Here is a 24098-nt window from a genome sequence, read left to right as displayed (position 1 = left end):
ACTACATCACTCATATTTGGTTCAATTCCATGGAAAGTTTTGGAGAAACCTGTGGGGTTGCTCTTGACATTTCCAAGGTTTTTGATAGGATCTGGCATCAAGGGCTTCTCAACAAGCTACCATCATTTGGACTGTCTTTGTGTAAGTGGATCACTAGTTTCTTTCTGATGATCCTCAGACTTTCCTCACAATGTCAATGTCCCTCAGGGCTGTCATTTCACCCTCCCTCTTCTTGATTTATATAAACAACCTGTTCTCAGTAACTGCAAATCCTAGGTTTTATTAATGATAGCACACTCCACTCATCCTACTCATATGACAGACCTCGCAGTGCTCAAACATCTCATGCTTCAAGATCATGTATAATAAGTGCCCTGAACACTGATCTTCAAAGTATGCTTTATTGGGGGTGAAAGCAACCTAGTCAACTTTAATACTTCCAAAATGCAGTTTTGCTTGTTTTCCCATAACAAAAGAGATTTGGTCTTGGACCAACTCCTACTCCTAATCTTTCCTGGCAAAGCATATCACTTCTATAGCATCAACAGCTTCTGAAAAAACTTGGAATCCTTTTCCGGTTAAGATGATACTTCTCTTCCAAACAGTTATTCTGTATAAACCCAAATCCAACCAACATTGGAATACTACTCTCATGTATGGGGTTGTTTACCTAAGATCTCCCTAAAAATTCTTGATGAGGTTTCAGAAAACGGAAATCTGGTTGATAAATGACATTTCTTTTGCAGACTCTCTTCAGCCACTTTTCCATAGAAGAATATTTTCTATATTGTGTCTGTTCTACAGATATTTCCATGGCCACTGTTCAGCAGAAATGGCATCCATATTTCTGCCACATCTACAGAAACTCATGCTACAGCTGTTCAACAGTATTTTACAGTCGAACTGCATAATCACTAAACTTGCTATCCATCTCAATTCTGTTGAAAGTTTATTTTCCACTTGGTTAGAGTATAATAAATTTAGTTTAATCCTTTATCCAAGTGTGAGCAAACAAAGTTTGCGCCTGAAAGTATCTTCAGGACTGGGTTAAGGTGGTACACACCAGGGCAACTCGTTGCAAAGGTGGAGCAAGCTACCAACACTCCTATCCTAGTATCTCCTATAATGCAAAACACATCTCCTGCGGATATGTCTATTGTTATGCATTAAGGGAAGGGCCACTACCCAGACCGGTTTTGACCTTTATTGAGGTCTCTTCAGTGGGAGCCAGGCCCAAGTCAAGATATCAGGCAGAAGCATTTGCAGGTCATCTCCACCTATAGGAATTGCCAATTGGTGTGCCACCCTTTTTTAATAAATTACTCTGGATTTAGAGAAAGATGTTGAAAGTTTATTTTCCACTTGGTTAGAGTATAATAAATTTAGTTTAATCCTTTATCCAAGTGTGAGCAAACAAAGTTTGCGCCTGAAAGTATCTTCAGGACTGGGTTAAGGTGGTACACACCAGGGCAACTCGTTGCAAAGGTGGAGCAAGCTACCAACACTCCTATCCTAGTATCTCCTATAATGCAAAACACATCTCCTGCGGATATGTCTATTGTTATGCATTAAGGGAAGGGCCACTACCCAGACCGGTTTCGACCTTTATTGAGGTCTCTTCAGTGGGAGCCAGGCCCAAGTCAAGATATCAGGCAGAAGCATTTGCAGGTCATCTCCACCTATAGGAATTGCCAATTGGTGTGCCACCCTTTTTTAATAAATTACTCTGGATTTAGAGAAAGATGTTGAAAGTTTATTTTCCACTTGGTTAGAGTATAATAAATTTAGTTTAATCCTTTATTCAAGTGTGAGCAAACAAAGTTTGCGCCTGAAAGTATCTTCAGGACTGGGTTAAGGTGGTACACACCAGGGCAACTCGTTGCAAAGGATTAAGTGGATAAAGGATTAAACTAAATTTATTATACTCTAACCAAGTGGAAAATAAACTTTCAACATCTTTCTCTAAATCCAGAGTAATTTATTAAAAAAGGGTGGCACACCAATTGGCAATTCCTATAGGTGGAGATGACCTGCAAATGCTTCTGCCTGATATCTTGACTTGGGCCTGGCTCCCACTGAAGAGACCTCAATAAAGGTCGAAACCGGTCTGGGTAGTGGCCCTTCCCTTAATGCATAACAATAGACATATCCGCAGGAGATGTGTTTTGCATTATAGGAGATACTAGGATAGGAGTGTTGGTAGCTTGCTCCACCTTTGCAACGAGTTGCCCTGGTGTGTACCACCTTAACCCAGTCCTGAAGATACTTTCAGGCGCAAACTTTGTTTGCTCACACTTGGATAAAGGATTAAACTAAATTTATTATACTCTAACCAAGTGGAAAATAAACTTTCAACATCTTTCTCTAAATCCAGAGTAATTTATTAAAAAAGGGTGGCACACCAATTGGCAATTCCTATAGGTGGAGATGACCTGCAAATGCTTCTGCCTGATATCTTAACTTGGGTCTGGCTCCCACTGAAGAGACCTCAATAAAGGTCGAAACCGGTCTGGGTAGTGGCCCTTCCCTTAATGCATAACAATAGACATATCCGCAGGAGATGTGTTTTGCATTATAGGAGATACTAGGATAGGAGTGTTGGTAGCTTGCTCCACCTTTGCAACGAGTTGCCCTGGTGTGTACCACCTTAACCCAGTCCTGAAGATACTTTCAGGCGCAAACTTTGTTTGCTCACACTTGGATAAAGGATTAAACTAAATTTATTATCATCTCAATTCTGTGGAACAATCTCTTTCATGAAACATTTCCAAGGACCTACAATCTTCAACAGTTTAAAAAGAATATCAACAGATTACATATTCCTGACTCTGCCCTCACACAGCATCTGTTTGCTATAGGCCATTCATGTTTGGGACAAATATATATATATATATATATATAATTTTTTTTAAAAAAATGGATAATTTTTGTCTTTTGAACTGCACCAATTAGTTCTGAATTAAATGGTAATTAAATGTAAGAAAATTTTAAAAGATCTCCATATATGATTTTCAAAAATAATGCAATCATCATTAGAAGTCAACTTCCTCATATGGATGTCCACCAATTAAGCGGTGACCAATTAGGTAATCTGGAAACCTAATCTAGCAAGCAAACATGCAAATTTTTAAAGTAAGTTTAGGCTTCCAAAACACCAGCAGAGCACTGTCCATGTATTATGCCTCTTGCAATCCACAATGGATCTCTAAAGCAACTCTATGCAAGCTCTGGACATAAGTCACAAAGATTTGGAGAAACTTGTGTGGTTTCTCCAAATGAGAATTCGATCCTTTGTAACAAAACTGAGTAGCCAGTTTTCTCCGTGGTCATCAGTGAATGACCAAATCAGGATCATGGCTTCCTCTATATAGATGTACATTTCCATAATGCAATACCAGAGTATCCCAGTCAATCTCCTAACCAACATTCCAGATTCATAATTCTGCCTACTTGCTTCCTCCTGTACAAACTCTGAAGTGTTCAACCATTCCAAACTTCAAAATCTTCCATTTAATGTCTTAAACACTGATCTTCTGGACAATCTGAAAACATTAACTTCAATGCTACCATAACTGTGACTACTTGCAAGAAAAAACCAATTTCACTTCATTTTCCCTGACCTTTGGTAATGCTCGGATCTCCAGATAAGATCAAACTTCTCTTCTTCAGATAACATACATCTCTAGCTGTTCCTTCACAAGCACGTGAAACCTATATCCTCCAAAAAACTTTATGTCATTTTTCTACTGAAGACTTCATCTGAACAGACTAATCATATACAAATCCTAAATGCAGTCAACATCAGTTCTCACACCTGGAATAGTGTACTAAGAACCTTCCTAAATTTTCTTGATGCTATATCCAGAAGAGGGCAATTTGGTTAAATGATGATCACTTTCACAAGCTCACTCTCATAGATTTTTTGTATCTTTCTTAAAAAATTTTTTCTATAGGTACTTTATTATTATTATTATTAACATCTGTCCTCCATGGAGTTGGAGACTCATCATGGGATGTACACACTATTGCACACAATGCTCATCTAGCCATTCTTTAAGTACAAGAAGTTTAACAACCTCCCATGGATAAAAGTGACATAAAAAAAAACACTACTGTCCTCATTCTGGATCTGTACTCTAGCAAACTAACCAATATGCAGGTTGTGCAGAAGGAATGAGTTAGTGGACCTATTGCCTGTGTTTGACGAAAAGGATTCGTATAAAGCTGATGGATTGCATTTAATTGGTTTAGGTCTAAAGAGAACTTTATTTACCGAGCATACCAAAGTGCAAATTCAGAAAATCTTAAACAATTACAATGGATGCAGGTGAATGTGTGTGAAGGCTCTCATGAGGTGAGTGACTGTGAGAATGACCCAACAAGTGCAGAATCTAGTCTTCAAGCCAAGATATTGATTCACGAAGTAAAGGTGGGTGAGAACTTAAAGGGATGCTGCAGTTTCTATATACTAATGCCAGAAGTATCAGGAACAAGAGCGAGGAGTTTATAACATTGGTTAGTGCAACCTTGCCAAAAGTTATAGGGATTAGTGAGATTAGCTAAGAGCAGGTGATGTAATTACAGGGATAGAATGTGAAGGGTTAGTATTTTCAGGGAAGGCAGAGGAGATAGAATGGGGGAGGGAGTACTGCTAATGACTGCAGGTGAATTGCAGCCAAAAAGAACAGGAGATAGGTAGGAAGGTGGCTGTTCTTTGAAGCATCTGGTGTGTGAGATCAAGGCCAATATAAAACAAAATACAGTCGGGGCTCTTTTTATGCGGTAGATACGTTCTACAGAAAACCACATATAAAAAATTGCACAAAAAAGACCTAACTTACATTGAAAAATTAGGGATATGTTCCATACTTTTCTAAAACTGCATAAAACCAAAGCAATGAATTAAAATAAACCTAAAATCACATAAAAAAGTTTATAAAAATTCAGAAAAATAAGAATGCTTAAGTTTGTTTTAAAGCTTTATTCATTTAATTTTATTGAAAATAAAAAAAAAACATTTTTTTTTATATTTTGCCATCAGAATTATCGTCGCTATTAGACAATATCTGGAAACGTTTGCGAACTGGTACGAAATCACTTTCATCACCAGAAGAGATAGTCAGCGCATCAGAACTGTATGGTAAAGGCAATGGTTCTTCACAAACAAAATTAGCTCCACCCTCATTCTGTGCTGATTTTTTCTTCTGACAATGTAATTAGTGATTAAAAACTTTATGATGATGATTTTACTAATTTTTTATACAGCTCGCGATATCCAGACATACGGTTCTTCAGCTCACGTTGGAATTTAAAGGCTCGTTCAGAATTTGTGTCATTAACAAGAAAATGATTTTCCAATTTATTGCACAGTTCAAGACCTTCTCGAATTATATTTGCATTGAGGGGACAGGTTTTTCTTCTGGTTCACTATCCTTTTCTGGATCTTCGATGATATCTAAAGTTAATCGATATCCAATAATATCATCATTACTTAAGGCATTATCCACAAGCAATTCATCTACATTATTCTGGCTAAATGTATTGAAACCTTCTCCAATTTCCTGTGTCAAAGTAATGATTTCAGCTGATAATGTAGATGTTTGCATGGTTGCACTATTTGCAACATATACAGGCAAGCTGCTTTCCAGCAGGCATTTAAAGTTTGTGGTCTTATTTCAGCAATAGCAGATGCAACATGATTTAAGTCTAAAATAGAAATTTTTTTCCAAACATCATTTATTGTTAATGATTCATTTTCTAGTTTATCCAATATAAATTGAAAAGTGTGCTTAGCATAATATTTTTTAAAAGTAGCAATTATGCCTTGATCTAACGGCTGAATAATGCTTGTTGTATTGGGTGGAAAAAACACATTTGGATGTTCTAAATGCAGATGACTTGGTGCATTGTCAACAATTAATAAAACTTTAAAATCAAGAGCATTTTGCTTCATATATGTTTCCACTTCTGGTACAAAAAAATCATTGAACTATTCAGTAAATACAGCAGTTGTTACCCAGGCCTTTATATTAGCCATCCAATGTACCGGTAGCTGTTTTAGTTTTTTGCCTTTTAGAGCACATGGTCTTAGAGATCGATTTACTAGGATGGATTTCAACATTCTATTTCCTGATGCATTGCTACAAAGTAACAACATTACTCGATCTTTGCTTGCTTTAAACCCACTTGCTTTTTTCTCAGATTTTGGGATGCAAGTTTGACTAGGCATTTCCTTCCAAAACAATCCTGTTTCATCAGCGTTAAACACTTGATCGGGACAATATCCACCATCTTCATAATTTTGGCTAACTTCTCTTGAAAATTTTTGGCTGCTTCTTCATCTGTTCCTGCAACCTCGGCTATAATCTTCACGTTATGAAGATTATAGCCGAGGCTATAATCTTCATAAAAACCCGGTTAACCATCCTTTGCTAGCCGAAAATTCTTTATCAGCTTGGGAAGCAGAAGTAGACGGCTCCAATTGCTTCATCTGTTCATAAAACTGAAGAGCTTTTGTTTAATTAAATAATCACTTATAAGAATTCTTCTTTGAGTTAATTCTTCAATCTAAATTATGAGTGCTCATTCCGTTTTTTCTAATAAAGCATCTCTTGAGTACAATGATAATTTGGCACTTAGTTTGTGCCAGAAATTACAGATTTTCTTCATTCTTTTTAATTGCTCTTATAGTAGATTTGCCTAAATTAAAATGTTTACCAATCACCATAGATCCCTCACCTTTTGCTAAGCGATCTAAAATTGCAATTTTCATTTCCAGAGAAATTGCTTTTTTTTTCTCCAAAGAATTGGGCCAAATCAAATCTTTAAAATAAAAATTAGCAAAATTTAGACTTTCGATAATGAAAAGACAAACACTTACTCACATGCAAAATTAAACTTCACGGACACTCACTGCTTACATGTTACTCATGTTATGCCAGAATGTGCTACAACACGCTGTTCATTATGTACAATGGTACATAAGTTTTGAAGTTATGCACCGCATAATTTGTGACATATGTGACAGACAGTAATATTGGAACAGAGGTGGAGAATTGGAGGTTCTTGGGATATTACAGAATCTCAATGTGAATATAGGTATTGGATTAGATGGGATATCAGCTCACATTCTGAGGGAATGTACAAGGGAACTGGTAATGCCTCAGAAAATTATACACCGATCAGTATTTCATGAGTTGTGATAAAAGTACTGGAAAAATTGGTCAATAAGAGAATTCAGGAATAGGTGGATAGAAATATGATACATTATGAGAGACAACATGGCTCTGTGAAGGGTCAGTCATGCCTTAGTAATTTACTAACGTTTTATAATGGAGTGAGTGACAGCTGAGTTGGATAGGGGAAATGGCTGAACGATGATTCTGCTGGATTTTGCAAAGGCATTTGAGTGAATACCACACAGAACTCTGTTACACAAATTAGGACAAATGAGGATAAATATAATACTGGTTATGTGGATAAAAGGGTGGCTGCTGAACAGATATCAAAAAGTGGTATATGGAGGAGCAGAATCCAGGCAAAAGCAGGTGACTAATAGTATGTTGCAAGGTTTCAGTGCTAGGACACTACTGTTTAATTTGTACATACATGATATAGGAAATAACCTGAAAGGAAATATTTAGTTGTTTGCTGATGATATGAGATTAGATAGAGTAACAGTTAATCAAGGTGAAGTGGAAAGCTTGCAGGACAATTTAAATAGGCTGTCATTATGGGCAAAAGACAATGGATATCGGTTTAATGTGGAGAAATGTAAAGTTCTGCATTTTGATAAACAGATTACAAGCTGTGTACCACATTAATAAAACTGTACTATAGAAAATAGATGAAGCTAGAGATTTAAGGGTAATGATGGTAGATAGAGAATTAAAGTTTAGAGGACACATTGCTAAGATAGCTCATAAAATTACTTGGCTGATGAAAAACATGCTAACAAGTAGAGATAAGGAAATTGTTATTATTTATTATTATTATTATGTGACACCTCCAGGGAGTCCAAAGACTCATTGAGGGAGAGTGTGCCAACAGCATCGAACGATAGATCCTTCCAACTACTAACCGTGCTCAAACTTGCTTAACTTTTTACATGAGCCATTAGTAGCAGAGGCTCTACCAATCGACTTACCTTTGCTGGCAATGATTATTCTTCATTATATAGCCGTAACACACCCACATCTGGATTACTGTGCTCAGGTCTGGTCTCCAGAGTTTCCTGGGGATGAGGAAGTTCACTTCTGAATCCTTTCCTGGAGAGGATTCAGAAGTGGCAACCAAAATGGTGTCAGTAGTCTGTGGAACATTCCCTATGTGGATAGATTAAGGGTGTGTGGACTGACTGCTGAAGTTGGTTGATAGGCAAAAAAGAATATAATAGAATAGACATTTAATTTAAAGGGTGTTATAGGATTGATAAAGAGGAAATGTTTCAGCACTTAGCTAGAGGGGATAGAACAAGAGATCATCCCTGGAAGTTAAGTAAAAATGTGGCTAGTAGGGGCCATAAGGAATAGATTTTTCACTTGGAGAGTTGGGAATGAGTGGAATGGGTTGCCAGGGTCAGTTGTTAGCACTTTGTCTGTTAATGGGTTCAAGGAGATGTATGATAGATTGTGTGGATAAACTGGATCTCCCACGATGAGTCTTTGGACTCAATGGAGGTGCCTGTACAATAATAATAATAATTATTATTATTATAAAAACTCCTTTATCATCATTAGGTATTTGAGTGTCTAAATGGGTTCTCTCTCAAATGAGTGTTTAGACTTTTCCTGAAGCAACATTCAAAATAATGATAATAAAATGATAATGATTACTTACTTTTGATAGACTTCCTGAAAGCCACTAAAGGTGGTGTCTAAAATTGTCACTGAGCCTTCAATAATAGTACAATCTTGAAATGATTGAATATTACCTGCATGTAAAACTTCCACTCCTTGACAATCTATAAAATATTTAAATATATAAGCCATATAGAAACACATCATGTTATTATATATTATACATATAATATAATTATACGTATAATATATTAAACACATATCATATGTTATACATCAAATCTTTAAATTGTTATATTTCAATGTTTTTCAAATTTCAATTTATGGCAGTTGTCATACAAATTAAATATGGAAACAGATAGAATAAGCAAAGCTGACATTGCAGGAGGTCAAGTTAAATAAATTCATATGGAATAAGTGAGAAATAGAGATAGAGAATCAGCAAAATCTCTAAACCAGCTGAATACAAAACGGTGTGTTCAAAACCAAACATATCTTATGGACCGAAAGTCATGTTAGAAATAAAACAGCTGAATGCAGATGAGAGACCAAAGATATGAGAGTTCTAAGAACAAGTAGGGAAGTGAACAAACAGCATTAAGGACATTGAGGTGGAAATATCAGTTAATATAATGGGAGAGGGACAAAAGATTAGTGAAATGAATTGTTCGATACCTAAGGGGTATAAAAGTAACTCAGAGAAAGACTAGGATCTGGGCAGATTGAAAGGTAAAATGTAAATCTCACACTATTGGACACCTAACAGCCATATTTTGAACATTAATTAACACGAGATGGATTTAACTCACATACTTTACTGTATAAAATTTTCTTCTGAGTATCAATGGCATCTCCAATATGACCTTCAAATTAAACAACACCAACAAAAACCGGTGGATTCAACAATGAAATGCATGAAGCCGGCCTGGTTGGCATCGTGGATAGTGTATCCGCTCTCCAGCCAAAAGGCTGCGGGTTCAAATCCTGCTGTGGGCATGGATGTTTGTGATTGTCTGTGGAAATACCAGTGGTGGTCGGCTGTATATGGTGTTGGTGTAGTTGCGGTCAGTTGGTGATTGAATGATGGAGACAGAGTTGTAGAGCAGATGCCCTCCCTCGATGAGTCCTTGGACTCCCTGGAGGTGTTAAATAATAATAATAATAATAATAATAATAAAAAAAACTGAATGTATATGATGTAGAGTGTCATGATCTAATTATATTAAGTTCTAGTAAAAATGACTTTGACAAGAGTTGTAAAAATTAATTAATTAAAATAAATAAAAATTAAATTAAATTAATTCTAGAACTTGTGAAGATGAACTATTTCCCATAAGAGGAATAATTCAGAGTTCTTCTTTTCTATTTAGATTCAGTTGATTTAGCAAAAGTCACACAACCTTCTTTGTATAGAATGTTCTAAGAGATCATTACTTTTATGGAGAATCTTCATTTTCTTCCAAAGAATTTGGTATTTGGTGGTGGTGATATCCTGTTCCTCAAGTCCTGATTGTTCTGCCTCATAGAATTTAATGTAGCCTAAATGTTCATTGTGATACATGGCTGCAGATGTACATGTTTGGCTAAAATATGATAATCCACACTGGCAAGGAATTTGATACACTCAAGCATGGGCTAAAGGCGGACGTTTATCTTTAGCTGAGCCTAGAAAAGTGGATATCTTGTTGATAAGGTGGAATTTGTTGGCAAACAAATCTAAGTAGTTTGGCCATACCTTCCAAACACATCTTTAGAATAGGAAATGGTGACAAGACAGACCATCTCTCTATCACTAACACGATGAGAGGCAGATGACAGGGAAACTCAATAGTTATCAATTATGTTGGAAATTTTTTTCCACTTGGTTAGATTATAATAAATTTAGTTTAATCCTTTATCCAAGTGTAAGCAAACAAAGTTTGCACCTGAAGTATCTTCAGGACTGAGGCAACTCTTGGTAAAGTTGGACCAAGCTCTCATCACTTGTCTTAGTATCTCCCATAATGCAAAGCACATCTCCTTGCAGACATGTATAATGCTATGCATTAAGGGAAGGACCATTACCCATACCGGTTTCAACCTTTATTGAGGTCTCATCAGTGGGAGCCAGACCCAACTTGTATAGGTAAATATGACTTCTCCATTACTTCTACCTTAGTATCACCGATCTCTGGGTCTGGCTCCAACTGACGAGACCTCAATAAAGGTCAAAAACGGTCTGGGTAGTGGTCCTTCCCTTAATGCATAGCATTATACATGTGCACAAGGAGATGTGCTTTGCATTATGGGAGATACTAAGACAAGCGATGAGAGCTGTCCGTCTTTACCATGACTTGCCTCAGTCCTGAAGATACTTCAGGGCAAACTTTGTTTGCTTACACTTGGATAAAGGATTAAACTAAATTTATTATATTTATAAATTATCTTGTTGACATACAAATCAGTAAAGCCATTAGTAAGGAAGGTGGACTTGATTTATTTCTTTGAAGAGCAGCATTTCAGTGGAGCAAAAAGAGAGAGAGAGAGAGAGAGAGAGAGTGTGTGTGTGTCCAATGTACCAGAGTTTTAATGGCGTCAGATTTTTGACAATTATGATGGTATGAAAGGTGATAAATGTAAAGTCCAGTAAGTGTTTTTAATGTAATTAGACAATAACAATCCACATCGTGTACATGCAGTCACATTTCATTGCTGAATTTAATTTACTGGTTTCTGTTCTTATTATTTAATTTGAAAATCATACTAAAAATGCCCTTGATGCTAGGGCAAAAATTTTATACTAACAAAAAATATATATATAAGGTAAATCTGTCTTATGTTAATTAACTTGGCTTACATTCCTATTCAAGTTAAATTTATGAAGCAGAGAACACTGACATGTAGTAGTAGTAGTAGTAAGGATATTAAGGTACCTTCTGGGGACTGAATAAAAATGAAATTAATTCAGAGAAGTCAGGCTAAATGTGGTTTTAGAATGTCGTCTCTGACAGTGGCAGAAACAATTCATAGAAACTATCACAAATAATGTCATTCTAAGACCACATTTAACTTGACTTCTCTGAATTAACTTCATTTTTATCCAGTCCCTTGAGAAACTGGATAAAAATGAAGTTACTTTGGTAGGACATTAGTTCCTTTTCACTTACAATTTGAATTGTTTCTACAGCTATATAATTAAGTGCTATGTGTTTATTGCATTTGTAATTTGTGCTTTGAAAATGCTGGATGGAAATCCAGTGAAATATTGGTAAATTCGATAGATAAACTATTTATTTTCCTATGGTGTTGTTTATACTGTGAAGCACTGTTATGAATAGCAACCAATCCTAATTTCATCTATATGTAACTGATTATGTAGTCTACATAATAAGTTATGTAGATGGTGATGAGTTTTATTAGAAGTGCTTGACAGTACAAACAACACCAGAGGGAAAATTATTTACTGAACTTACTAATGGTGATGCTTGTTGGGAATTCAAAGCCAGCATCATCAGAGTAGACACACAGCACTCAATTAGACAGTTGCAGAAACAATTCAAATTGTAAAGGAACTAATGTCTTAACAAAGTACCACAAGAGGCCAAATAAGAAATTAAGTTAATCCAGATTAAGTCAAGATAAATGTGGTTATAGAATGACAGTTTCTCAGATCACTGGTAAATGGATGCAACATATTTTTTGGGATTGGGGCATGATCACAGGCTTGTAACTTTTATATCTATATATAATTATTTAAGAGGTATTGTTTTTTACCTCTTATTTTTTAAAAGACAATAACTCTTAATGTTTAAAAAACAAGAGGTGTTATCTCTGCTGTTTGTTTGTTTGTTTGTAGTGCATTTGTTCCTCTTTTATTCACTTATTAAATTTTCTTCTTGTCTAAGCTCATGGAAAGCAGATAATATACGAGGTGGTATCAAAAAGTTTCGAGACTAGCTCTTTTTACGAGAAATTATTTTATTTATCTACATTTACACACTATCACCTTCAAAATAGTCCCCTTGCAAAGCAATACAGTGCTTCCAGCGTTCCTGCCACTTCTGGAATGTGTCCTGGAAGTTTTCTTTTCGAAGCATGTCAAGCACCTTCTGCGATTTGCTCTGGATCTCCACAATGGTGTCAAAATGGTGACCTTTGAGCTGGATCTTCATCTTTGGGAAGAGGGCGAAGTCTGCAGGAGCCAAATATGGTGAGTAGGGTGGGTGCGGAAGTGAGATCATGTTGTTTCTGGTGAGAAACTCAGGTGTGAGGAGAGCTCAGTGACAGGGTGCATTGTCATCGTGGAGCATCCAGTTTTTCTTGCACAAAGATCTGGTCGCTTTTGCCAAATGTCCTCCCTGAGATGCCTTAAAACCTGGCAGTAGAACTCACTATTGACGGTCTGGCCCCTGAGGACGAATTCTCGATGCACAATGCCACAAATGTTGAAAAAGACGATGAGCATGTATGCACTTGGTCGAGCTACAGACCTGCCTCGCCTTTTTCGGTCGTGGAGATGACAGGCTCTTCCACTGTGAAGACTGTTGCTTCGTCTCAGGATCATCCCCCTTGCATCCAAGTTTTGTCACCGGTAATGATCCTGTGGCAGATTTGCCCAGTTTCATGCAGAATTTCACGTTTGTTCTTTGTTCTAACTTGCTGTCCATGATGAAATCGCAGATGTGATAACACAGGTGGTCAGAATAGCATCAGTTGCACAGCTTCCGATGTACACAGGACGATGTCTTTTGGCACACTGACTTATGAAGGTAGGTGCTCCCTGTGACTGTGCGTGCAGCCTTGTGCTGCCATCTGTTGGCGTGTTACAAACCTAGTCTCGAAACTTTTTGATACCACCTCGTACAACATCTGCATTTCATAACATGCTAATATATGAGTAAAAATGGATGTATGGCTTCATGGAGGCAGTACAAGATGAAGTGTAATAATCAGTTGCATGAGGAGTAAAAGAGCAAAATAGGAAGATGATTGGGTTGGTAAGGACAGCAAAAATGTAGTACAAACAGAAATTAACCAATCAGGTAATGAAAAATCTTAGCAAGGTCTTTTGATATGTGGCAAGTAGAATGACTATGGGAGGATGATGTTGGTGGATGAAAATGGTAGATTAGTAACTGTTGCAGAGAATATAGTTGAGGTATTCAATGAGCAGTTTATTAGGGTATTTCATCCTCACGAATGTGTATGAGATGGTACTTGATCGTGGGATGAGATGAGAATTTGTTTTGTACTTCCTGTTTGCATATCTAGCAGGTATGCCAAAAATCAAGACATGCTTATGAAAGCAAAATTGTATGGGGAAGGGGGGGGGAAAGAACGTGTTTGTTTGGTATATTGGGTTGTATGTTTAAATTTCTAAAAGATGCAAATATATTATTATTGTATGGGCACCTCCATGGAGTCCGAAGACTTATCAGGGGAGATCCAAACTGTCCATACAATCTATCATACCTCTCCTTGAAAACTAATTAACAGACAAAGAACTCACAGCTGAATCTGGCAACCCATTCCACTCATTCACAACTCTCCAAGCAAAAATCTAGTCCTCACATCCCTACTAACCACACCTTTATTCAACTTCTAAGGATGATCTCTTGTTCTGGCTTCTCTAGTCAAGTGTTGAAACATTCTCCCTGCATCAATCCTATAAAACCCTTTAAGCAACTTAAATGTTTCTACCATATCCGCTCTTTTTCTCCTTATCATCCAACTTCTGCAATCCACACACCCTCAATCTCTCCTCATAGGGAATATTCCACAGATCACTCACCACCTTGATCACTTGTCTCTGAATCTTCTCCACTGTTTCCTCATCCCCAAGAAACCTAGGAGACCAGACCTGAGAATTTTTTTTTCTTTTTTTTTTATGTTGAGCCCATAAACAAGAGGTTGGTTGATCAACCTATAGTACATTAGTACATGGGTAGTGGGTTGAAAAAGAAGAAACTTGTTCATTGATTTAAAAGCCTGTATATTGTATTCCTTGGGAAATGCATCATGAGAAAGACTGTCCCATGGTACAGCAGTAGCAGGGATGAAGGAGAAGGAAAAGAAACTTGTTCTGTGGGTTTCCAGGTGGACTGTAAAAGGATGTTAGGTGGCATCTGTCCATCTTCCAAAGGGCTTAGTACTGAGAGAGGGGAATTACTGATGCTATTTCAGATGAACATTTGCCATGGAAATATTTATAGAATACACAAATTGCACAGACCAAACGTCTGTATGAAAGTTGGGGGAGAGTGAGTTGGTAAAAGATGGATCATTTATCAATCTATGGAAGCTTTTTCACTTGGCTATGCTACCAATTATATATTTAGTTTAATCCTTTATCCAAGTGTAAGCAAACAAAGTTTGCGCCTGAAGTATTTTCAGGACTGGGGCAACTCATGGTAAAGGTGGAATAAGTTCTGATCACTTGCCTTAGTATCTCCCATAATGCAAAGCACGTCTCCTTGCAGATGTGTATAATGCTATGCATTAAGGGAAGGGCCACTACCCAGACCGGTTTCGACATTTGTTGAGGTGCTGTTTAAGTAAAGACCTCTCTAAAAATTAGGTGGTCCCTCGGACCACTCCCTATGAGTGACTGAAGGACCGTCCAACTCAGCGTTGTTCCACTCAGTGACAGGCTCACCCCGTCACCGAGAAGAACCTTTCAGCATTGGCTCTACCCAGTGGCAGGCTCACTCCACCACCAGACAGAGCCATAATCTCAGCAGTGGTCCCACTCAGAGACAGGCAAAAACCTACCCCAAGCAGAGCCTCTCATACCTCAAGGAAAGGGACCACTTCTGCGCTTTACTGTTTAAGTGCAGGGGGGATCTCTAAAGACTCGTGAGATCTCCCGTATCACCCAATAATAAGCGATCCATATGATCAAAACTCAGCATTGTTCCCCCTCAGTAGCAGGCTCACCCTGTCACCGAGAAGAACTCTCAGATTGATGTTCTGTAGGTTTAAGTGAGTTGTGTAGAGTAAGGTTTGTCAAATGAAAGGGAGGAGTGCAATGCGCTGTCATCTGCAAAACTGTGTGCACATGTATCTACCCAGATGCAGATTCACCCCACCACTGAGCAGAACTGCTCATATGTCATCTGAAGGGTAACAGCAATAACAGCAATAGCCGAGCCTCGTTAACTTCATGGGCTACAGCCTTGCCATCCATTACCCCCCCCCCAGGTGCAGCAGCAACACCAAGCCTCAGTTAAAACTTCATTGGCTTTAGCATTTATAGCAATGCTATAACCACTTCTGCACAAAAGCACATCAGTGTGAGCTAGACCCAGATGTGGTGATACTAAGGTGGAAGTAATGCAGAAGTCATATCACCACCATATACCAGTTGCCAAAAGGTGTCAACACCTTATTATTAAAATTCTCTGGATTACAGATTGTTGATGAAAGTTTTTTCACTTGGCTATGTTACCAGTTATATATTTGGTTTAATCCTTTATCCTAGTGTAAGCAAACAAAGTTTGCACCTGAAGTATTTTAAGGACTGGGGCAACTCGTGGTAAAGGTGGAATAAGTTCTCATCACTTGCCTTAGTATCTCCCATAATGCAAAGCACATCTCCTTGACAACATGTATAATGCTCTGCATTACGGGAGGGCCACTACCCAGACCAGTTTCGACCTTTATTAAGGTCTCATCAGTGGGAATCAGATCCAGAGGTGGTGATACTAAGGTGGAAGTAATGCAAAAGTATATCACCATATATGCCTTAATGCATAGCAGTATACATGTTATCAAGGAGATGTGCTTTGTATTATGGGAGATACTAAGGCAAGTGATCAGAACTTATTCCACCTTTACCACGAGTTGCCCCAATCCTGAAAATACTTCAGGGGCAAACTTTGTTTGCTTACACTTGGATAAAGGATTAAACCAAATATATAATAAGTAGAGTAGCCAAGTGAAAAAACTTCCATCAACTATCTCTAATCCAGAGAATTTTAATAATAAGGTGTTGACACCTTTGGCAACTGGTATATGGTGGTATGACTTCTGCATTACTTCCACCTTAGTATCACTACCTCTGAATCTGGCTCCCACTGATGAAACCTCAATAAAGGCCGAAACTGGTCTGGGTAGTGGCTGTTCCCTTAATGCATAGCATTATACATGTCCATCCACAAGGAGATGTGCTTTGCATTATGGGAGATACTAAGGCAAGTGATCAGAACTTATTCCACCTTTACCACGAGTTGCCCCAATCCTGAAAATACTGCAGGTGCAAATGTTGTTTGCCTACACTTGGATAAAAGATTAAACCAAATATATAATTTATCAATTTAATTGCTCTCTTCTGTATTGAGTCAAGCATTTTGAGGGAGCCGTTAGGAGTCCCACTCCAAATGTGAGAGCAGTATTCAATAGCTGGGTGGATTTGCAATTTTTATAAAGTTAACAGCTGTTTAGAGGTGGAGTAATGTCTTGAGCGAAAGAGGAATCCTAGTTTTTTGAAAGCTGAGGATGCAATGATTGTGATGTGTTTATGCCAAGAGAGAGAGGCATGATGTCAGGGTAATTCCAAGAAGAGAAATGTCATCTGTTCTGGAAATTTGAGTGTTATCAAAAATAATACTGGGGGGAAAATGGTTCTTTTTTTTTGTGAGAAATAAGACAGAACCGAATTTTACTAGCATTGAAATTGATGAGGTTATCTGAGTCCCATTGGAGGATGGCTTGGAGATCAGAAATGAGGGTAGTGGTGGTTGATGTTCTGTAGGTTTAAGTGAGTTGTGTAGAGTAAGGTTTGTCAAATGAAAAGGAGGAGTGCAATGTGCTGTCATCTGCAAAACTGTGTGTGTGTGTATCGTTGAGAGAACAGAACCTTGTTGAACCCCGGCATTAGTTGGATGGTGAGAGGATAAGGAACTGTCTACCCTCACACATAGTGTGCATCCAAACAGAAAGCTTGCAATCCAACTGCAGAAGTCTTAAGACAGTCCAAATGATAGGAGTTTGCTTAGTAAGCCTTTTTGCCAGACCCAGTCAAAATCTTTAGAGATATCAACTTCAATCACTTGAGATTTGCCAAATTTCTCCATGGCATTTGTCCAGAGATGGGTGATATATGAGAGTAGATTTCTTGTTGATCAGCAGCGATGGAATCCATTCTGGTGGTCACTTAATAGCTGGGTGCTTTAAGGTAACGTAGGAGTTGAGAATTGACGGTTATCTCCATCACTTTAGATAGGACAGGTGAGTGAAATAGGGTGGTAGTTAGATGGCAGTGATTTGTTGCCCTTCTTAGGAATGGATTGAATATAGGCCAATTTCCAGCCTTTCGGATAGATATCAGTGGAGTAAGAGAGAGTATGCACAGGCAGCATAGGATAAGAGTCAGTTCTGGTGCATAAACCTTCAGGACAATTGGAGGAATGCCATCAGGACCAGGAGACTTTTTTGTGTTTAATTTAGGCAATAGGTTTCTGATCTCTTTCTAGCAAAAGGATATAAGGGAGAATTATATGTTGGGCAGCTGGAATGATTGGGGGGGGGGGAATTTACCATTGTTAGTTATGCATCCAATGGCAGGAGATTTAGCTTTTTCTGGGGGATGATGATGCAATAGAGCCATCTGGGTATGATAGGGGTGGAAATATTGTTGGGCAAAAGTTATGACCAATTGCTTTGGCAAGAAGGCACGGCTGCCATTTGGGCAGGCTGCAATAGCTATTTTTTCCCATTCAAATTCTATTTTGGAAGCATTGATAGTTTTCTTGCATCTATTGTGGGCTTGGGTATAAGCATTGATGAAGGATGGAGTTCTTGATTTGAGCCTGTTGACTTGCTTGATTTTTCATTTGTACAGCCTTGGCACATCTTTTGGAGAACGAGAATTTAGTTAGGGGACAGCAGTTCAGAGAAGTATGGGGAGTGTATGTTTTCATGGCAGTGAGGATTACTTTGGTGATACGTTCGGTGCATATGTATGGATTGGATTAAACCAGGTGGAAGGCCCTAGGCAGTCGAAATCTGGGGTCCCCTTTGCAAATTATCTCCTAATGCGTTTTTCATTTTACCAACCAACAATTTTAATAATGGTTGGTTGGTAAAATTTAAACATATTAGTTATTAAACAATAATTATTAAATATTATTAAACAATATTACACAATATTATTAAACAATATTACACAATATTATTAAACACAAAGTAAGGAATTTTTAATTTTAATAAACAAACAAAACTTAAACATCCACTTTCCTCAGTTTTTTTGTGGTGAAATCTTTCAGGATATCTTGGAAGTCTACCTTTTGCACCATCTAATTTCTATATGGTAGAAATTAGACGGTGAATTATAACTCAGAAAAGCTAACTTACAGATGTCAGGTATATATGTATATACTCGTTGGTGTTCTTGAAGTTTCTACTTGTGCATATTACTAAGATCTGGAGTCGTTGGGAACTTGTGACACACTAACTCACAGAAAGCTTCATTTCTGGAGGTTTTTGTGCACACACTCTAGTGGGATAACATTAATGAAAAGTTTTCGTTTCTTTCAGTTGATTCATTTTTTCTATCTTTTGGAAACAATTTATGATTGTAATTTTCTTTCAAGATCAAATCAATATTATTTGGATCCGTTGTCACAGGGCCCCTAAACAGCATGGGGCCCATAGGCCAGTGCCTACTCTGCCTACTTGGTAATCTGGGAATGACTGGAAACAATAGTCCAACCATGGGAATGAAGCATAGAAGTCACGGATGCTGCCAAACTATTCTTGTGTGGGAGTCTCTGTGTAAGCGTTGTTGCATGAGGGAGGAGATGAGCACTAGATTGTGGTCAGAATCAGAATTACCCAGGGGGCTCACTACATTCACTGTGCATTTGGAAGGGTCAGTGGCAAGGAAGAGATCTAGAGTATTGGGAGAGTGGTTCGGGTTATCTGGTATTCTGGTTGGTATGTCAACAATTTGTGTAAGGTTGTTAGTGATGGCAAATGTTTCAGCATCTCTGCCTGCTAGATCTGTACAACTGGAGGAGGAAAGCCAGTTGGTGTTGTGGACATAAAACTCTTCTAGAAGGATGATTTTGCTGTTAGGAGAGTGGGACTGGAGAAAATCAATTTTTAAGGAGAGTAAATTAAAGAGCTCAGAGTGGTTGGTGGCATTATGAGAGCGATAGAGATGGCAAATGAATTTCACTGAGTGGATAAGAGATATTTCTGATCAAAGAAGGTCAAAGTTGGGTGATTCTAGTTAGGTGCTCTCTGGCAAGGTACGTCAAGCAGATATATGCACACACACACCCTTGGGTCAAAGGGAGTTAAACAGTGTGTAGTTTGGAAGCTTGAGATGGATAGTGCTGGGGAAGGTGAGATTTGAGCTTCTGCTAAAAAGAGTAGGTGGAGTGTAGTGGGCTGAAGATGGTAGTGGACATCATTAAGGTTGGAGTTGAGGCCATGGATGTCAGTGAAGTGGATGTGCATGGTTCTGTAGGGCATATATTTGACCACAAAGATCTTGCACATTTCCTATACAGTGCCTGTATACTGATCTTCCTGGAGGCTGCTAGTGATGTCACTTGAATTTTGCACTAATTTAACTTGTTTGTAGTTGATGATTCAACTTTTGTTTACATTTTGGCATTTTTCTACAAGCTGTCTTCGAAGATGGTCCCTTCTTCCCTCTGGACAAATGTTAAGTCAAGTCGAGCACATATGTGTCACTGGGGACAAGTGTCCTTTAACTTGTTACTTATCACCATTATTAATTTGGATGTGCATGTCAGTGTGTCACAGGTCACTTTCATAAGATGTGGAAAGTTTGTCCCATCCTTTCTTTTATTTATGGATCTGAACGATGGCATCTGACAATATCTCTGGGATTGAAGTTGCATTCTCTTGCTAATTTACTGATGTCTTCTTTTAATGAATTACCCTTTTCCATTGGAAAGTTCAAAATAATGCCATTGAGTCTCCTGTCTTCAGCCTCAATTGAATCGTGTACCATTGATGTGATTAAGTTGTGGAGTTCATTAGCTGGCAAGGGTGCACTCACAATGAGGTGCTGATCATCAGGTGTCTTGAGCTTAGTTTCCAGCATTCGGATTTTGGAAGAGAAGGTTTCAATCATAGTATTAAATATTGTTCAAATTTTTCGACTTGTTTGCCTAAGTTCAGAAGCTGTTTTACAGAAGGGAGGCACAGTGAACAGAAAAAAGGCCAGTTGAGATCAATTAAAAGCTTGTGTGCCGATTTCCCTATTTTTGCACAGGAAGCATGTGGCTAGTGGCAACAGAAATCGCACAGTATACCTTTCTTTTTGGTAACTTCAGTTTCACAGCTGTGGCACTTCATATTATCATTGGGTTTATTGGTGATTGATGGCAATATGCTGATGAGACTTAACGTACTCTTTCATTGTTGGCCTTTATTGCCGCCATCTTTATTTCATGCAGTAGACATAGCGGGGTTACAATTAAGAAAGTCACTTTCACGTGACTTTCTTAATTAAGTTTAACAGATTTGATGAACTATGGCTACTTACAGGTTATGCAGAAGTAATCAGCTCCTTAGTACTCTCTGTTAGATTTCCGTTTACTAATTATTTTGCACAAAAAACACTTACAATAACAATATAATGTGTGAGCATAAGTTTAACGTAGCTTATTCATGGGCACCACCAAATTGCTGTAATCCAGATGTGGGCATATCAAGACCTTATAAAGAGGAGTAACAACTTCCTGATCTCTGGTTGTTAGTATGTTCTTTAATAGCCAAGTAATCTTATGAGCTACTTTAGCAACCTTAGCAAATGTCTCTAAACTTTAACTCTCTGTCTACTACCATCATCTGTTTCCTGGAGTAAGGTCCATCAATGTAAGTACACAGCTTGTAATCTGTTTATCCCAAAATTCATAACTTTACATTTATCCAGATTAAACTGATATCCATTATCTTTAGCCCATACTTGACAGCCTATTTAAATCATCCTGCAAGTTCTTCACATCACTTTGATTACCTATTACTCTACCTAATTTCACACCATCAGCAAACAACTGAATATTTCCTTTCAGGTTATTTCCTATATCATTTCTATATCATTTGGTGGAGCGATGTTACATAGGACAGGCAGCCAGGAGAGAGGGGTACTTCTGAGTGTCCCACTAATTGTGCACATCGCAGTGTTTAGTTGGGTGTCTATAATGTTAGTGTGCACACTTCTTTCCTGGACAGGGGGGCACAGTATTCTGTTTGTGAAAGCTAGTGACATAATGTGAGGGCAGATGACCTTAGGACTTCTCCACCGTCATTCCAGCAAGCCTTGAAATGATATTATTTCTCGTTTTAATTTTGTTGGACAGGTTGGTGATGTGCTTTTTACAGATTAGGCTTCTGTCTAGGCTCACTCCAAGGTATTTTGGGCGAGGCTCATGTTCTACCATTTAGCCACAAAAAGAGAGGTTGAATTATTTATTTATTTTTTTTTTTTATGTTGAGCCCATACACAAGAGGTTGGTAGATCAACTTATGGTACATTAGTGCCATGTATGGATTTTCCTCTGCATTGTTCAGGTAAAATACTGTAGACACAGTTTTTGTTGGATTTTGTTTCAGGTACACTGCTTGAAGTACTTTTCTAGGATGTTCAGGTCTGTGTTCAAGTTGTTTCCAGGTTGGAGAAGGAGGTAGATTGGTGTAGGATCGCTAGGTCATCAGTGTACATATATTTGCTTGAGCTAGTATGTTGTAAGTCAGACAACGTACATGTTAAAGAATAAAGGGGCTAACACATTCCTCCACAATCAGTGTACATATATTTGCTTGAGCTAGTATGTTGTAAGTCAGACACGTACATGTCAAAGAGTAAAGGGGCTAACACATTCCTCCACAATGGTCTCTCACAGAGCCCTGTGGGAGACCATTGCGGAGGAATCTGAACTTGCTCCTTTTTTCCATCAATATGGACTCAGATCTTTCTGTTGGAGAGAATGGATTCAAAAAGCTGGAAAGTTTTTTGCACCTTATAATATTGCCTAGTTTTAGGAGGAGGGCCCCTGATCTAGACTGTGCCATAAGCTGATGTTAGATCAATGAAAGTGACTCTGGATTTAAGTTTCTTCTGGAAGCCTGCTTCAATCTGTGTCATCAGGGCCAGGACCAAGTCACAGCAACTTCTTCTCAACCTAAAACCAGCTTGTTCAATCAGGAGTGCTCGTTCTATGAGTGGTGAAATTCTTTTAAGGAGAATTCTTTCAAAGAGCTTAAAGGTGGAGCAAAGAAAGGAGATAGGTCATAGATTTTTGACATTATTTGGATATTTCCCTGGTTTGGGCACAGCAATTATTTTGGCTTCCCACAACAGTTTTGGTAGTTTTCCAGTTGTTATAATTTTTGAGAAAAGGGCACCAGCCATGTTTGACCTCACTGGATGAGATGTTTTAGAAACCCAGGGAGGATATCATCTATTCCTGCAGTCTTGCAATTTCTGATGAGTTTTATGGCTTCCTGTACCTCATCCAGAGATACTGGGCATACAAGTTCAGGAAGCTTGGATCCATCTTCAGATTTTTTTCTGATGGAAGAATCCACAGTTATTTTCCTGACAGAGCTGGGACGTATCTTGGAGGTTTTCAGTAAATGATAGTCATTTGCCCAACATCAGCTTATGGCACAGTCTAGATCAGGGGCTTCCTCCAAAATCCAAAAGTTGGAAACAAAGCTCGAGATACTCGATGATCAGCGGCCGATCGCAAGTGCATCTGTACCAGCTAATGAACTCCATGATTTAATCGCATCAACGGTACAAGCGCCGCTTGAGGCTGAAAACAGGAGTCTCAACGGCATTATTCTGAACTATCCGGAGGAAAACGCTAAATCTTTAAAAGAAGAAGTTAGCAAATTAGAAGATGAATGCAACTTCAATCCCAGGAATATCATCAAATATCATCGCTTCGGTCCCATAAACAAAAGAAAGGATGAAACAAACTTTCCATGTCTCGTGAAAGTGATCTGTGATACACCGACAAACACTTCCAAATTAATAACGGCGATAAATAGCAAGCTAAAGGACAGTTGCCCCCAATCGTGTGTACGTGCTTGACCTGACTTAACCTTTGAACAAAGGGAACAAAGACGCCTACTCCGAAGACAGCTAGAAAAATGCCTAAATGAAGACAACAGCTGGACCATAGACTACAAACAAACCAAACTAGTGCAAAAGTGACACCACTCATAGCCACCAAGGAGACCAGTATGCAGACACTGCATAGGAAACGTGCAAGCTTGCAGTCGAAGCCATGCTCCATAGACTCTTCTATCCACTACACCAACATCTGCGGTCTC

The 24098-nt window shown here is 38.2% G+C and overlaps 1 protein-coding gene across 3 annotated transcripts in view; it reads right to left on the bottom strand.

Moving 5' to 3' along the window:
* Nucleotides 1-24098, bottom strand: part of LOC150108109 (epidermal growth factor receptor-like) — a 495579-nt gene that overhangs the window by 207730 nt on the left and 263751 nt on the right. For all 3 annotated transcript variants that reach the window (XM_090415594.1, XM_090415593.1, XM_090415595.1), the window contains one exon: nt 8839-8962. In XM_090415594.1, the coding sequence (XP_090271720.1) occupies nt 8839-8962 (124 nt within the window). The remainder of the gene's footprint in view (nt 1-8838; nt 8963-24098) is intronic.

The sequence above is a fragment of the Typopeltis vanoorti genome, chromosome 3, assembly GCF_054136105.1.
Source record: "Typopeltis vanoorti isolate ZY-2024b chromosome 3, IOZ_Tvanoo_1.0, whole genome shotgun sequence".
In the NCBI taxonomy this organism is placed as follows: Eukaryota; Metazoa; Arthropoda; class Arachnida; order Uropygi; family Thelyphonidae; genus Typopeltis; species Typopeltis vanoorti.
Note: the sequence above shows the minus strand (reverse complement) of the source record. Positions and strands in the feature narration are given on the sequence as shown.